Below are 16485 nucleotides of genomic sequence, written 5' to 3' on the forward strand. Positions count from 1 at the left end.
TCCATCCACACTTAAGAAGTGTGTTGGACTGCTCATGACGTTATTAGAGCTACTTGTCTGATTTTACTTCTCTATTTCTGAAGTGATACATACATACATTCTGTCTTAATTGTATGTGTGGATTCTTTTCATCATACATACCAGTGTGTCTGTTTATATATACCTACAAACATACCTAAATGTATGTGCACATACATCACAGATTTGTATGTACATACATTTATCTACTTATGTATTTCTACATGTGTGTGAGCTTCTTTAAGCTATGAACACAACATTTTAGACATACAGTATATATGAGTAACTATGCATGTATATGTAAATATATATATTTGTGGCTTCTTTAAGCTATGACCGTAAAATTTTAGATATATAGTACAGTCCATTCTTGACGTCATTGGGTAAACCACCCAGAAACAACAAGTCATTTCAGGTGAGTCAGCTTAGGTGTGGGAACACAGGACTCTTGCATTGGCATAGAGCTCGCTGAGTGGGCTCACTTCGAGTTTGGACAGGTGCCAGGTCTCAGCACCATGCTTGGTCAGGTCACTGATTTTTCTTCTCTGTCTTTGAAATGGTTTGGTTTCCACTGTAATCTCTCTCTATATATAGTTACAGAATCTGTGGGTTTGCTGTGCCTAGGTTGTCTTTCTTCCATCTCTGTCCCCCAACACTGGCCATTTCTTTGGAGTACTGATGTAAAATGGTTTTCCTTCTGGACAGTCAGTGTATGTAACATCATCAAATGCAAAGTGTTAGAGCTGTAAGGTCTACTTAATTTCCACTGGATTTTTAAAACATCAGATAGCGCAAAAAAACCCACCAAAATACCCAAACCAGTATCTCCAGAAATCGATAAGCATGCTCACTTTCCTGGCTAAGACAACTGCATAGTAGCTTAGGGAATGAATACGCCAAGCAACTCGTCACATGCAGCCTTCTTCACTAAGTCAGGCTGGTTGTTTTAGAGCCAGACAGTGCCAATGGAAGAGTGTAGCGAAATGTCAGCGTGCAAGTATCACATCTAGAACACTTACGTTCCTAGTCTTTGTGGCTGCCTTTTCAGACCAGGGTAGCGTGGTATAGTCACTGTCTTCCACACGCTCACATACTGTCTTTACCCCCTCGACTTTTGACTTTCATATACAATGCTTACTTTTCTAATACCTAACAATCTGTTAGTGTTTCCTGTTGTGTATCTCTCTTAAATTCAGGATAACAAAGAAATTTTATTCTGGAGCTATACAGTTGTGATCTGATTTGTGAAAAAACTAGGTGAAATGTTTCGAGTCCCCATTTCTGATCTTGACAGATATTGTTCCAACACATCTCTCTCTTCAAGAGTATTGGAGAATGACTCCTCTCAACATTTTATCAATTACAGATTAAAATTCAAAACCGTCACTGATCTACTGCAGAAAATGATGGGGTATCAAAGTGAAAGGTGAGTAAGGGTCATAATCCCTTGCTCTTTTTAGAATAGGGAATCCAGTCTCACTGAAATATTTATTTCCTAACATTTTCCTTTTTCTGTATTACTACAGGGACTCCAGACTAGAACACAAATCAGTGTGAGGGAAAAGTAGCCATGAATCATTACTGCTAATAAGCTGTGTGTACCCTTGTAGCTGCTGGGAAATGTGACGTTATTCCCTGTGACATCTTGCTTGCATCTGAAATACACTATTTACAGGTGTTGCTTGTATTTTAAATCTAATTTCACACTAGAAGCAAATAAGCATATACAATTAAAAAAAAAAAAAAAAAAAAAGATTAACCAAAGCAGCATTTCTGGTACCTCTGTGGTGAATGCAACTATAATCATTGCTAGGCATATGTCAAACTTGGTAAAAAGAATTTTACCTTTACTCCTACTACAGAAATGCTTAACATGATCCTCTCATTCCTCGGATGGCTAGAAATCTTTTAAGTTCTATAACCTTTTCTGCCTGTGCCAAGTCATCTTTTAGCTTATAAAACAAGGTATTTGTAAAAAGCAGTAATTCCTTTTCTCAGGTGTTACTTTGCCAAATTTCCTATGCCTAGCTCTCTTGGGATCCTAAAATAAAATAAACTCTACATTCCTCTGGCTACCTAATAGCTGTTCACTGAATTTGGTCCAGATGAAGGAACCCTTCAAGAATTTGGTGCTCAGACTGGAACATGAATTCTAATGAGGTTTTATGAGTACCTTTCTCATTAGCATTAATACTTTTTAGTGGAATATTTCACCTGTTGCCTTTTAGTAACATCTAAATTATGTAGAATTTTTATTCAATGTAGAAACGGATATGTATGATTTGTCTCAAAAGCGAAAAAAGATAGCCCTTCTTAGTAGCAATTTTCAAGGAACTTGTAAGATAAAGATCCTTGCATTCTTTCTGTGCATACTTTTCTTGACACTGTTTCAGCACTTGCTATCAAGCTTAGACTACCCTGTAAGTATTTGTTACCATGTCTGATACTGTCATTTAATTAGGCCACAACACTTCACTGTTCACAGTTGTCCCCCGTGGGTCAGCTATTACTCTGCCTTTGCATTTAACAGGACTACAGACATAACTGTAAAAAAAAAATACAGAATGTGCTGTAGGTCTTCCAAGGAAGAAAAGCAAAAACCTCGCTCTATTTCCTCCATCTGGCTTCAAACCCCAGCAAGAACCCAAAAGAAGCAATCACTGCATGATGACAAATCATTGTCGTATCTCTTTGACCTTTTCCTGTTCATAAAACATTTTCAAATGAATGATTTTGGTTCACACTCTGTGTAATTTCAGAGAATCAAAGTTGAGGTGTGGAATTACATAATTCATACGGTTTTTCGGTTAGGAGGAAAAAAAAACCCATCACCCTACCCTGAAACTCTGATTTGCAGTATTTTATAACTCATCAGCCACAGCAGCACCTCTCTGATACATTGTTCTTCATTTCAGGTTTTTATAAACCTCTCTTCCTGTGTTTGAAGGAAAGGGACACACTGTGGTACAATTAACAGAACTCAGTTATTTTTTGATCCATACTTACAGCACTTTTAAGATCACTTAGATTTAACAGCTGTGAAAATAATCACAGTACATCATCAGCATAAAATCTAGGCAAATTAAACAAGGACATTGATAATAAATTTAGTTTTAAATAAGACTGTTTCGAATTCATTGTCAAATCTGTGACCTGAGGCCCTAAGGTAATTAAGGCTGTACATCCTGTTTTTAATGGAATGTGCTGTAGGTTAAGATCTTCATTAAAAGCCTCCTAAGTATTCCAGTTGTTTTGCACCAGGAGGTGCTGGTCTGTTAGACTCTGTGAGGTGTCATTTAAAATGCTGTTTGTCAGAGCTGACACTGCAAGGAAAGAATAGCGGAGATCATCTTGCATCCCTTTCAGTGATGGGAACCCCAGGTGGTGCACCATCGAATGGGCCTCTGATCCGTGCGCAGCATGCTGGGCAGACCCTGTCCATAGAAGAGAGTCCTACATTTTGGTCGATCAAGCTATTACAAGATTTTTCTCAGAAGGAAACAACTTTATCATTTCCACTGACAAACGGGATATTCACATGAGAACTTCTTTCTGCAGTCCTAGATAAAGGCAAGGATGTGCAGGTGTCCTAATCACCAGTACCAAGTGGGAACTGCCCACAAGCTCCTCTGCTGCTGTCTGTTCGCTAGCGGTGTGCTGTGGCCAAGGGATTTCTGCGTGACAGCACAGCCTAGGCCTGGCCCTGCTCAGGGTAAGTGCTGTGTGGGTCACAAACTCCTTGATGTACAGCCATCTCTTGGTCAGGTTCAATACATCAAGGCAACAAAATGCTAACTACTTTGAAATTCTGGAAGCGTAGTGATCAGTATGAAAAATCTCTTTCCATAGAACCAGGTGGTCTCCTGATTTATCAGCTGTTTTCATCTACTTTATAAAGTTTTCCTGAAAGCAAAATTAAAAAGGCATCCTTTAAAATGATTAGCTGGTAATTGTGATGCAAGCAGACGTGCTGAAAAGATTACAAGATATGATTACAGGATCATCTTACCTAAAAGCTTACAGTTAACAAGTAGTTGCAAGAAATTACACATTTGTATTTATAGTAGTGGGTCTTTGGAATCAGATTCAGATTCTAAAGGAATGCTGTTGACTTTGGTAGGAAAGGGATGAAATCGAAGTAAAGCAAGAACAGCATAGTTTACAGTCAAAATTTGCTGCAGAATTGTGTTGATCTTGCAGGCCACTGCCATGCCAGTGGCTTTTTCACTTGGGTTGTACATGTCAGTTTCACTGTGTGTTTAACCACTGCATAATTTATCTTGGCGGTTTCTGTGGCTATAATTTCTGTTAGGCAAAACACCACTGCATCTTCTGGATGCAAGTCAGTTCTGATCTTGCTCTTATGGAAAGCCCTTGTTAACACCCCACTACCATCAATATGTACTGGGAAAGAACCTCTCATCATTTGCTAGGATCTCTGGCAAAGAATGTGAAGCCTTAAACTGGTAACCATCAATTGCCTGTGGGATGATTAAACTCAGAATTTATTAATTGTCCTTCTGTTGCAGCCTAGTATTTGGTTTCACTAGTGAGCAAGTGTTGCTTGTGCCAGATGCTTCTGAGCAATATGTAGCAGATACCTTACGGAATATCTTTTATACAGAGTACATCTTTTTTTCTAATACCTGTTTATGGTTGATTTGGATGTGCTATAAGGCATGAGGATTCTTTTGGTTTTTTAGTACTTTATCCTGCTTAAACTAGTGTAGAATGTTATCTTTACCCCTATAAACATCTTTTCTTTGTATTGTGTTGCTGCGTGTCTTGATTGTGTCATCCTGTATAGTTTTATGGACAAAGTAGATAAAAATGAACACACTTGGACAGACATATGTTCATTTAAGCTAATATCCTGTTGCTGACAGTAGTTAGTATTGAATTTATACAGAACCCTGTGAGATAACAGCATGCGTTTCATGATACTTCCGCAATATCATCTCCCAACTTCCAACAGCCATTTAAGAATTTACTTAACGCAACATACTTTTGATACACTTGACACATTAAATAGTCCTTGATATTTTTTCATTAATTTGTCCAGTAACTTTTTAAACCTGTGTAAGCATTTAGTATTACCATTCTACAACAAAGATTTCTGCAACTTAACAACACGCTGTTAAGTACCATCTTCTTTTTAATGGCTTTTAATGACCTCTTGGTTTTGTTTTGGAGGAAAGAATACCTGTTGTCTTTGTTGTCCTTTCCCTGTTTTCTTATGTCTTGTAGTAGGGCAAAGGAGGGGAAAGTTGCACCATATCTACACAGGGTAGTAAAGCTGTAGGTATACCACAGAGTTTTACAGTTGGATAATTACATTTCAGAAGTCTTTCCCTAATATTGCCTAGCATTTGCTTTTCTTGAATGCTACTGAGCACTGAACCAGTGTTTTCATAGAACTGTTTTAACCTCAAGGTCTTGATCTTGAGTGGCAGTTTTCTGGCCTTTGACACATATTCTCTTAGCATTCCTGAAATTTTAAGCATTTCTTCTCCAATGGTATATAAGGAAGATAGTAAATGTGACTGGCCAGCCAATATTATTATATAAGTATTGTATAATAAGGCTAAAGAATACTTTTCACTTCTGTAATTGACATTGTCACTATTTGAAGTGGATGAGACACTGGCACCCTATCTGCCCATCTCTTGAGTTTTTCCAGTGGGGGAAAAAAAATAATCAGTGTATTTAAGAAGAGAAGAAATGGAGGTGCAAGCATCTCATTACAGGAAATACACCCTGTCTTTATGTAACTACTTCTGATGTTTAAGGGGATTACAGTTGCATTTGACTGGAAGGAAAAATTTTTATTAATTAAAATTAAATAAAAAATGAGTATTCCAGTTTTCTAAACAGCCATTGAGATACCAGTATTTAAATACTGATTTGTGCAGCTCTTAAAGCAGTGTTGAGTAAAGATGAAACAAAGACTTATTTTAATACAGTTTTCATAATATGCTAACACTTTGAAAACACTACACATAAGAAAGAGAAGCTGTCAAGAAACTTCTATTTTTCTTCTGAACTATGCCAAGGTATAGAAAATATTTTAGTTGTGAATCTGGCAGAACACAAGGTAAGGACTGACATTTAATTCATTTTAATTACTATTTAAAATTCTTCACTTTAATCTTCATTAGTTTAATCTTTTCCTAAGTCTAAAACATGAACTTGTTTGCTTAACCATACATATATTGCATAGTCATGAAGAGTAGAATCTTCAGCCTGCCGTTTTAAACAAATATCAAGTTTCTTCAGCAAAGCCAGTAGTTCAGGTAAAGTATTCAATGAATTAAGTATGACTTCTGGCAGGGTTTGGATTTAAATCCATTGACCACAATTCTTTAAGACTAAACGTTTAAATAACTATACAAAACCATAGATGATTGTTGCTGCTGCAGCTGGGGAACATATTTTCTCTTTATCAAGAGAAAGTGACTATATTTATAATGTAAGTACACCACACAGGCTAAAAACACGTATTTGAAAAACTGTAGGGATCTATTTCTTATTTATCATGCTCACTTTTTACAGCTGTTGTAGCACGATAGGGACTCACCATTCACCTTAAGATCCCTTTATTCTGCCAGAGCAATGAAAAGCAGATTTAGAACAAATGCATACCAGGCCTTGGGTGTCTAGACTGGTACTCACAGAGCAGTATTTCCCCTCCAGGTACCCCAGGTACTTTGGGAGTTCATAGAAATGAGGGTAGAAAGATGCTATTTTTATAAAAAAACCTGTGTTTGTAAAAGTATTGAAATCAGTGAGTTTTCTGTAAGACATTCTTACTTTCCTGTTCCCACTGATACAGAAGATCTGCGGATCAATCTGAACAAATTCTGGATGGAACACAAAAACCCCACAGATCATATTATAAGATAAAGCATAATTTCATATAAATGTTAACATTGCTTTGCATTTATGTTTACATTTGCCCACATAAGTATCACTATTAATGTTGGTATCTTCTTATGAAGAAATTATAGCTTCTTGGGAATTTAAAGGAAAGCAGTTATTCCATACATTAAAGAATTTGTTTAGAAAACATGCTAAGGCAAGCGTAGCAGTGTTAAATAAAAAGTGAATATGGGGAAGTTTGGATTATCCCGAGCGTCTCCAATTATTTTGTTTAAAAGCTTTGCAAAAGGAATGAACTATGCAACCTGATACAGCTGCAGCAAAAAGCAAGACTACACTTACGTACGTACAATTTGAACACTCCTCAGTGAAGTATTAACCTGATGTCTGAGACAAGATTTTGAATCAGCAATTGTTGAAATGCTTTATTAATTGTTCTTTTCTTAATCTTCAGTGTCCAGACCAATCGTGCAAACAGGATTTGTTGGCTTACCTAGAACAGATCAAGCTGTACTCCCATCAGCTCAAAATCTGCAGTCAAGTTAAAGCAGAAATCCAGAATCTAGGTGGAGAGCTCATCATGTCTGCTGTAAGTAGAAAAATGGTATCCGTTACTCTGTTAATCAAAACAAATCTTAAATTTGAGTTGTGCTGTCCTGTGCTCGTGAGAAGTTCCAGTGTAGTCCTGAATCTCTTGTTTTATTCCCCGCTGTTTTTTGACTAAATTTCTTGGATTTTGCATTAATTTAAGAGTCGTTAGCTCTGTTAGAGGTAAGTCTTGTTAGCTAAGGAAAAGATACTGTTTATGATTTTGTGGAACTTTTATGCACTTGTCCTCAGCACAGATCTGATCACAGGCATTCATAGAATGCCTTCACATATTCTTTGATTGTTAGTGTTAATTACCTGTAGCATACAGGATTATGATTTCAAGACATGAAATCTGCTAAATGGTACAAAAAACAGGTAACAAAATCCTCCCACCCTACATTCTTACCATTTAAATACTTTCCTCTTTATAGTAACACTCACATTCATGTAGTCTGGAGTATGCGTATCACTAAAACTATTAGTACATTATATATGGTTTATGAACTAATCAGAGATGAAGCCTCTTATTGCTGATGTGAGATTTGAAACGCTGTTTTTTGTAGAATATTTTTGTTGAATATTCAAATGATAATTCAGAGACCATATTTAAGCCTCTGGAACCTACAGATAAGTAATTTTGAATTGAATGCATACCTTCTGAAGCAAATACCCGTTTTCACTTGGGTTGTAAATTAATCAAGTTTATCTTCATTGTCTGTTTCTTCTTTCCTTTTACAAGCAGTTACATGAGTAGTTGGGGTTAATAAAGCGAGATGTCACCGTTTCATGCCCTTTGTTGCACGTTAACTGCTATCAAGGCTTCCAACTTCCCTATGTTGTCTTACATCTACCTGCAGTGGTCCCACACAGCAGAAATCCATGTATCCCTCTGTGCTTTGAAACCTTGTTTCAGTATTTCACTCTTCCACTCATCTGCACATAAGCTGTTAACGTCTTTCTTAGAGCACTAGTGCTTTTTACCCCAGTTTCTGTGCTTCTAACATGCAGAGGTGCAGAGAGAGAGAGAGAGAGACTCATCTGCCACAAACATCACGCAGAGCACACTACAGCTGTGCAAGAAACAGCAGTGCCGCAAATACTGACTGCAGTCTGGTCTGACAGGCTGCTGGCCACCCACTTCAGAGCCAACAGGAATTGGGCTGTCTCTGTCTTTTCCTCTCTGGGACCTCTCACTTGGGACTTCTTCTCTGGAACTGTGTCTCTCTAGACAGTCTCTGATTTTGTGATCTGGTAGAGGTTTATTATTTGTCTTTGGCATTCTTGTGTCTCTGTGAAATCTGGAAATCAGATTAGCTAACTAGTAGGTTAAAAAGTTACTGGAGCTGACAAATGAACAAATATGCAACACAGATAAATCTTATTTGCTTACAAAATTAGTAAGATGCACCTTCTTGCACATCAAAATGTATATCTGATTTGAATTGTCCCCTGCTTTGGCACATTTGGATTCACATGGATCCTTGACATTCAAAAACTGCATACCACCCGATACATATGATCTGTAATTTTCCTGGTCCTGCGTCCTTCACTGAGCGCAAATTATTAGGGGATTCACTGCAAGAAAATTTGGAAGCCTAGTTTGGTTCTTGCTCTTTTTTTTCTCCCACTGTAATGATACTCACATTGTTTTCTTTGCCATTTTATTGTGTCACCCATATGTCAACAGTAGGAAGTACATAATCCTTTCGCAAAAATTTTACTTCTAAAAATGAAAAACAAAACTTAATTTATAATCCCAGAAGGTTGACTATAGATCTTAATCCTCTTTCAAGAAAGGAGGATGAGTACAAGAGATTGCGTGCATCCAGAAACTCCAGGAAAGCAATTACTTGCTCAAATAGATGCGTAACTCAGTCCCTGTTCAATAAACACTCTTAAACAGGTGCTTAGCTTCGAGTCAGTGGAAATTAAAAACATGTTTAGAGTCGTGGACAGTTTTGGAAGTGTGATGTGGAGTCAAGGTGAGATGCTGTAAATTCTGGTTGATACTGTGTTAGAGCAATCTTGGAAGATGCTCCAACAGTGACTGTAGTATTTATTCTTTAAATACGGCTGATGTGGTTAGGCCTATAAAAAAGAGGAGAACTGCCAGCCAGTGCTCCCAGAGATCTCCCAGCCAAAGCCTTTTAAAGTCAGTGGAGCCATACCTGGTTGGTATTAGTGGTTCTAAAAAGTTTTAGAGAATTAGAAAAAAAACCCAAAATATCTCCCTGACCTAAATGTCTGCTAGTGAGAAGGGGAGGGCATTACTGGTTGACTGTGCTCAGCTGTCCCTTTACAATTAAAATTGTGGCTACATGAAAGTGCAACCAAAGCAAACTGTGATGGCTTTCCTATCAGGCTTGTCCTAATCTATATGTAAATGAACTATTTGTGTTGAACTTGCTTCAATTTTAGAAGAATATAGGAATTTAAACTATGTCATATGGATAAAGTGATAAGCAGAGAGGGAGAGAAATTCACTACTGATAGAAAATGGCTGATAAGTGAACTTCTTTTTTTAAAAGCTAGAGCAAATTCTGGCTTTGAAGGTCCACGTGGAGGCTATAGAATTTGATCATGTAGGTTAGCTGGCCTTGGAAAGTAACAAAATCCAAAGTTCTGCATAAGAAAGCACAGAGGTGTTCTCACCCCTCACCTCAGGGAGCATAGTAAGGGAAAAACTCCATAGAAGATACATGGACAGAATATCTATGTCCTGATTGTCCAGTATCTCTTTAGCCAGATGAATTTTAGTGTTCTAGACAAAGCAGGTTTTTTATGGTTTATGCAACACTACTAAATCTTCAGACTTTGTTCACATAAAATCAATAGCAAAGTTATTTTTTCAAGCAGCCAGAAGTGTAGCTGGAATAGGATTATATTCTCCCTAGTCCTGCTATTCTTATTTACCTGTTTATCCTAATAAAGAATGAGAATCAGAAAGAGACATCAGGCATGATTAAGGAAAAAAAGAGTGCATGCCCTTGGAGACAGTAAAGTTTTCATTATTTATTAAGTAAAAAACCTCAGGAGTCTCAAAATACTGTATCCGTCATCTGGGTAGTGAGGATCTGCTATGGGAGAAAATGCATTAGGAAGAATCACACTTCTACAGGTTGCTACATTTTTTGCTTTCACTGTTTCCCTGTGATTTCTCTCTTGTACCCCTGTACGCTCAAGATAACTACCTGATTCTTGGTCCTCCCTCAGCTGTCATTTGCTCCTCACAATTCCCTTTTGTTATCTCCTGTCTCCTTCAGGAGCTGTGATAAGTGTATGCAAACAGAAGCACTGAGGAGGAAAGCTTCTCTCTTGTGAGAAATTACAGATTTCCACATTTCAGGTGGTTAATAACAGCTTCCACACTGGCCTAGTAGACTTCGCTGCACAAAAAGTGAGAATGAATGAGCAACTGGTGACAGACCACAAATCCACGCATTAAAAAAAGCACTGCTGTATGGATGTAAGATGGCACTTACATCCACCCCACACTTCCCTTTCTCTGACAATAACTGTGCACAAGGATCGCAGATTTAGATCAGCCTCAAGGAATTTTAAAGTTTCTTTCTCACAAGAAGAGTAGCAGTTCATGAAAAAAAATCCTCTGTTGAAGCTTAAAGACAAAGACTGAGTAATGAATAGAGGGATATAGTCTTTTTCTATCTCATGCTTGTAGATAAAGAAAGAACTGCCTCTTGAAATAGAGCTGTCACATCATCTGTCTTACCAGGATCTTCTTCTGGGTGAAGCTACGGAGGAGGAAGTAAAAGTAGTCATAAAATGGCATTGCAGATTAACCTTATGTACTACTACTATATAATAGTGGTCCGCAGTGCCACGGTATATGGGCACCGTACCTCTGTCAACAGGAAAATGGATTCCCAGCTACAGAAGCACTGTTCCTAAGGAGGTGCTGGGGGCTGCCAGCATAGTTCAGCTCAGGACTTACTCCCATGACAACAAAGAGCATTATGCATATGAAAAAGTATGTTGTAATCCACAAACATAGCTCATAGTTATTCATTCTCTATATCACATTATCTTCAGTTGTTTTTCACCTATGTCCCCTGTGCCCTCATCCTTGTCTTCCCTATAAAACTCACCTGACAACCTGTCCTGGAATGTTTTTTACTTAAAACTAATACCCCTGCCGTACCGTAAGGGTAGGTTAACTCGGCCAGTTTCCTTGGGCCAGCTTTGGGGAGTTTCCAGCTGACTGTTCTCTTGAGCTAGCGGCTGGCTGGCTTTAGGCCATATAGCCTTGTAGTCTGTTACTGCACGTCTGGGGACACCCGCCTGTCTCACTGTACCTTTATTCTAGTGGCACAGTAATGCTCAGAGCCCCAGTTATGGTGGTTATAAAGGGTCATGTCCATAAAAAGAGAGGAAGAGATGTGTGACTCATTAGCTTCTAATTCTTCATACACTGTGGGGCTTTTTGCATTCATTAAAAATTCCTTGATCAGTTATTTAGTCTTTCATGCTCCCGTGAAATACTTAATTTTTTTTAATAATGTAGCTAGCATTGCAAATTTGTGCTGCACAAGTGAAGATGGTGAGGATTCAGTAAGTCTTCACTAGGTGTGACTAAACAGGAAGTGGACAGTGCCTTCTAGTAATTAGAATAAATTTGTGCTTCTTCAGGCATAAAATAATGGGGTAACATTTGCAGTACGCAGATTGACAGTAATTACATATATTTATGTAGATAAGCTGATAATTCATTTACAAGTACTGCACAATGATAGGCTTGCACGTTGCCAGCTTGCTTTTTTCCCAACAGTAGCTTTAAATAAAGAGAAGTATATCACAGGGCAGAAAATTAACATATCTTATATGTAAACATCATGCTGTCTGGTTTCCACGAGGCAATTCTGTTTTGTGCTATTTATAGTCATTATCTTGTATTGCATTTTATATTTTATTTGGTAAGGGAAACAAAGCTTTTTGGCCTTAAAAAGGAAACAGAAATCTGGACAGAGTTCTCAGAGTGACAGTATTACAGAATTTGATAAATAGCAGAGAAGAGATCTCTCAGGTTAGCCAGCCTTACCTGTGCACTGAATGCTGTTTCACTCTTTTCCTGGAAATGTCTCATTTGATTTATCTTTGACTCTTCCTGTTGGTATCTCAAGAACCAGACTTACTTAAACAGTGATATAAATCCACTTTTATGTAAATGTAGGTGCTTTAATACTTCTAACTTCATGCTTCAAGGCTAGATTTAAATGTCTGTTGCCCTTTCTGAGTTAACCACTGAGTTCCCACGCCAGTTAAATCAGAAGTTGCTTGCACGATATTGCTATGAACATGTTTCAGCTTTGAAGGCTATGCTGCAGGGAAAAACGCACGGAGTCAAAGCTATAAGCTGGCAGGTAGAAAAATATAAGGTAGGTACTTGTGGCTGCCACAGTCCAGATCCTTGGATAACCATACCTCAGGAAAATCATGTCTTGGCTAACATGTGAGCATGGTGGCAGCTGCCAAGCTGCTCAACGCCTTCGTTACAGTTGGGAGATTTTCAGTTACTGCCAGAGAGGAGCCACGCAGCAAGAGCTGGCATTTTGCTGAACCCTTTGAAGAGCTGCTCCTTTGGCAGGGGAGGGGAGGGGGAGCAGTGCATTTCCATTCCTTTTAAGGGTTCCTGTTCGGGTTTGCCTTTTCCTCCTAAAAGAGAAGTCAAGATGGGCAGAACGGCTTCCCAGCTGCAGCTCCTGTAGGACTGAAGAATGGGAACAAAGGGCTAAGCAGCAAGCGGGGCAATCGTATTGAAATACTAGCTACTGTAACAGCTCACTTGATTTAAGACAGTTTGTTCCACTGACTTCAGTATCGCTGTCCTGCTTTTACTGCTGTGTGGCCTTCGGTGAAAAAAATTATCTTTTGCCTTGCTTTAAGTCCATAGCTGCTGTTCTGACAAAGCTGATGCCTGCGTGTGCCAGAGGCAAAGCGACTGCTCCTTGTTCAGCCAGTTTGTTTCTCCTTGCTGGTATTTCTCCGTGTCATTGGGAACTTTGGTCAGTTTGCTTGAAACTGCTGCTTGTAGAGCCTGAACACTATGCATAAAATTACTTCTTAAATCAGTATTTGATTCTGAAAATGCTAATTTTCTAAGTTGACATCAGCCCCTATGAGCTAGTAAACTATTGTAAAATTTTCTGTTACTGAGAGTTGACAGAAATGTTTCACCGTGTGGGGTTTTTTTTATGTAATAATACTACATCTTCCACTGCTTTTGCCTAGTGTATGCTGGTAGGTGTGTATACAGAGCTCCTGGCCTTTGGAAGCAGAGCAAGGGGTATATTTTTTCCTATTACTCACAGACAGCTCAGTTGCTGTTGCTTTCTGAACAGCATCTACTGAGAAGAACAGATTTAAAGCAGCGAGACTTATTACTGGTAATGTACGCTACAAGACATTTAAGTTTTCCTAATAATAATTACTTGTCTAATTAGAAAAATAAGGATGTATTTTATAGTTCTTAGCCTCAATGAATGTAAGATTATTGCAACAAGCACTCCATTTCTTCACAAACTAAAGCAACTGATGGAAACAAGCAAGGAAAAGATTTATATTAAACCATTATTCTCTTTTTGTCAAGGAACGTTTTAAAAAAAATAGTTTCGTTTTCTTAAAACCTTCCTGCAAGTGAAAACAGCAGTACTTCAGAGGGACTGAGCTAACCACTTGTCTAAGCATATGTTCCATTATGGTGTTTCAGGGAAACAGTTTTACAGTACTTCATGTAATTTCTTTATCATTTAACTTGGACACAGGGCCTGGCCTAATTAAAGGACTCAATGTCAGTTCTTTGAATCTTGCATAGCCTGAAGCAGATTGTGGTACTGGTTAGTTACTTAGTTCATCAGCTTCAATTTGCCCACCTGAAAAAGGGTTAAAAGGCAGAACAAACCCCACATACCTTTGACATGTATAACGTAAGCACTAGACAGGCAGACAGACAATGGAATAGCCACATTTTTAGGAAAACTCAGCTCATTGAAAAATAATCACCCCCACATTATCCACCCAAATGGTGAGGCAGATTTCCCAAGGCCAGTTCCACAAATTGGGATGTATCCCAAAGGGAGGCAAAGCATGGCAAAGCAGAGGTGAGCAAAATGCTGAGGGAACATTTTCCAGTAATGGGAAAACAGAATTGCAATGTCAAGTCTCCCTTTGGCTTAATTTTATATGTAACTGTACTGGAGCTGAATCCATGACAGATTTTATGTAGTACCTGGCATTTACACGAAGAAACGTAGTAGTTAATGAAGTGCTTCCAACTCCTGAAATTTTTCCTAGGCTTTCTTGAACACCCATCTTTTGGTGCCACTATCCATTTTCATTAAAATTAAATATCACAATGCTGGGTGGAGAAAAAAATGTGGAAATGTAAATATCCTCAGCTCAGGAAACAAGGCAAGTAACTAGTGGTAATATCCTGGCCCAGGACAAGGAAAACACTGATGTCTTCAATGGTCAGGATTTCACTTAATTTACCTCGTTTTGGATTGGTTTGTTGTTTTTAATCTTAAAGGATTAAATCACTTTATCTAGCAGCCTTAGTAAAAGAACCATAAAATAATTCACAACAGCAAATTGTTACAAATAATGAAAAAAATGTAATAAGTATTTTTTACCTTAAATGCACCACTACTCAGATGCTCACTCTACTCTTCATAGAAATGTAGAATTCATGTTTTTTTCAGAAGTAGCTGCCAAAGAAAGAGAAATTCAGTCTTAGTCTCTCGGTATAGTGTAACAAAGAAAACTTGCTTCTAGGCATGTATTTAAACCTAGCGGTTCAGTCAAGATTAACTTTTAATAACTGACCTTGTTTCCGAAAGAATTTTAAGTTCAGACTTCCAATGGTGATTAAAAAATTGTGTATTTGATTTTACTTTTTTTTTACTTTTTATTCTTACTTTTCACCTGTATGAAAAATGAACTGTAAATAGGACTCGGGAGATTGTAAACAGCCAATTGATAAATCTGTGCTCAAAGAGTAAAACCTCAGTTCCCTGCAAAAAAACCCGAGGCTCACACAGACCAATCGAGTATCACAGCTGGGGTTCTAGCAGACTGGCACGTTGCATACCAAGACATGTTTTGTGAGTATTCTTTTACATAGTTTCCAGCAGGCAATTTTCTGCCACTTCTTTGTGTCAAAGAGACAGTGTCTGCAGATCTGTGCAAAGAATGTGAGTGGGAGAGCGAGAATGCTGTAATAATAAGGAAATTCTGTATTTAACTGCTACAGAAACAACTCCTACTGACACATGCCAAGGCAAGCATTTCTTAATACACTGAACAGAAAATACTTTGACAACGGAAGTTTCTTTCAGTTCTAAATCATGATTTTCTTAATCGTTCTGAATATTAAATAAAAACAACTGACCTAGCAGTTATATTGTTAAACTTCTTATAGTCATAGATTGCTACTACTGCCAAGACATTAAATTATTTTTTGAAAATGTGAAAAATATAATGCATGTAAACAATTTGAAAATAAAGTTTCAAAATTTAGTTTTTTCTGAACTGTCTTTTCTACAGCTTTGTTATTCAGGGGAAGGTTTGCTTTACTTGCACACAGGACTCATTACAGAAGAGAAATGCACATGCTGGAGATGAGTTGATTTCAGCATGATTTGGGTGATCAGTATGTTGGTTTTTTAAAAATACTATCTTCAGGTCTGCATCTTCTGTTTCTCACCACAGTGTGAAGTTTACAGCAGTTACAGAATCGTTCTGTATTCCTTTTGCAATGGAAACAAAGTACTAACAGAGGACAGGTGACATTTAAATGAGGAAAGAGATGGCAAGGGATGCTTATCCTAAGTCCTTTAAGAATCACTGTCTTGACTGACAGTCAGAGCAGTGAAATGTGGAGGCTGGAACACTGTAGATCCATGGCAAGTGCTGAAAGAGCCAAAGTGGGAGTCACACGAAAATAAAACTGCTTTTAGGTTGGGGTTGGTTTGTTTGGTTTTG

General features: G+C 38.0%; 1 protein-coding gene across 3 annotated transcripts in view; it reads left to right on the forward strand.

Moving 5' to 3' along the window:
- The window catches only part of CTNNA3 (catenin alpha 3), a 509885-nt gene that overhangs the window by 485714 nt on the left and 7686 nt on the right, over positions 1–16485 (forward strand). For all 3 annotated transcript variants that reach the window (XM_040606308.1, XM_040606309.1, XM_040606311.1), the window contains one exon: positions 7352–7486. In XM_040606308.1, the coding sequence (XP_040462242.1) occupies positions 7352–7486 (135 nt within the window). The remainder of the gene's footprint in view (positions 1–7351; positions 7487–16485) is intronic.

The sequence above is a fragment of the Falco naumanni genome, chromosome 9 (genome assembly GCF_017639655.2).
Source record: "Falco naumanni isolate bFalNau1 chromosome 9, bFalNau1.pat, whole genome shotgun sequence".
In the NCBI taxonomy this organism is placed as follows: domain Eukaryota; kingdom Metazoa; phylum Chordata; class Aves; order Falconiformes; family Falconidae; genus Falco; species Falco naumanni.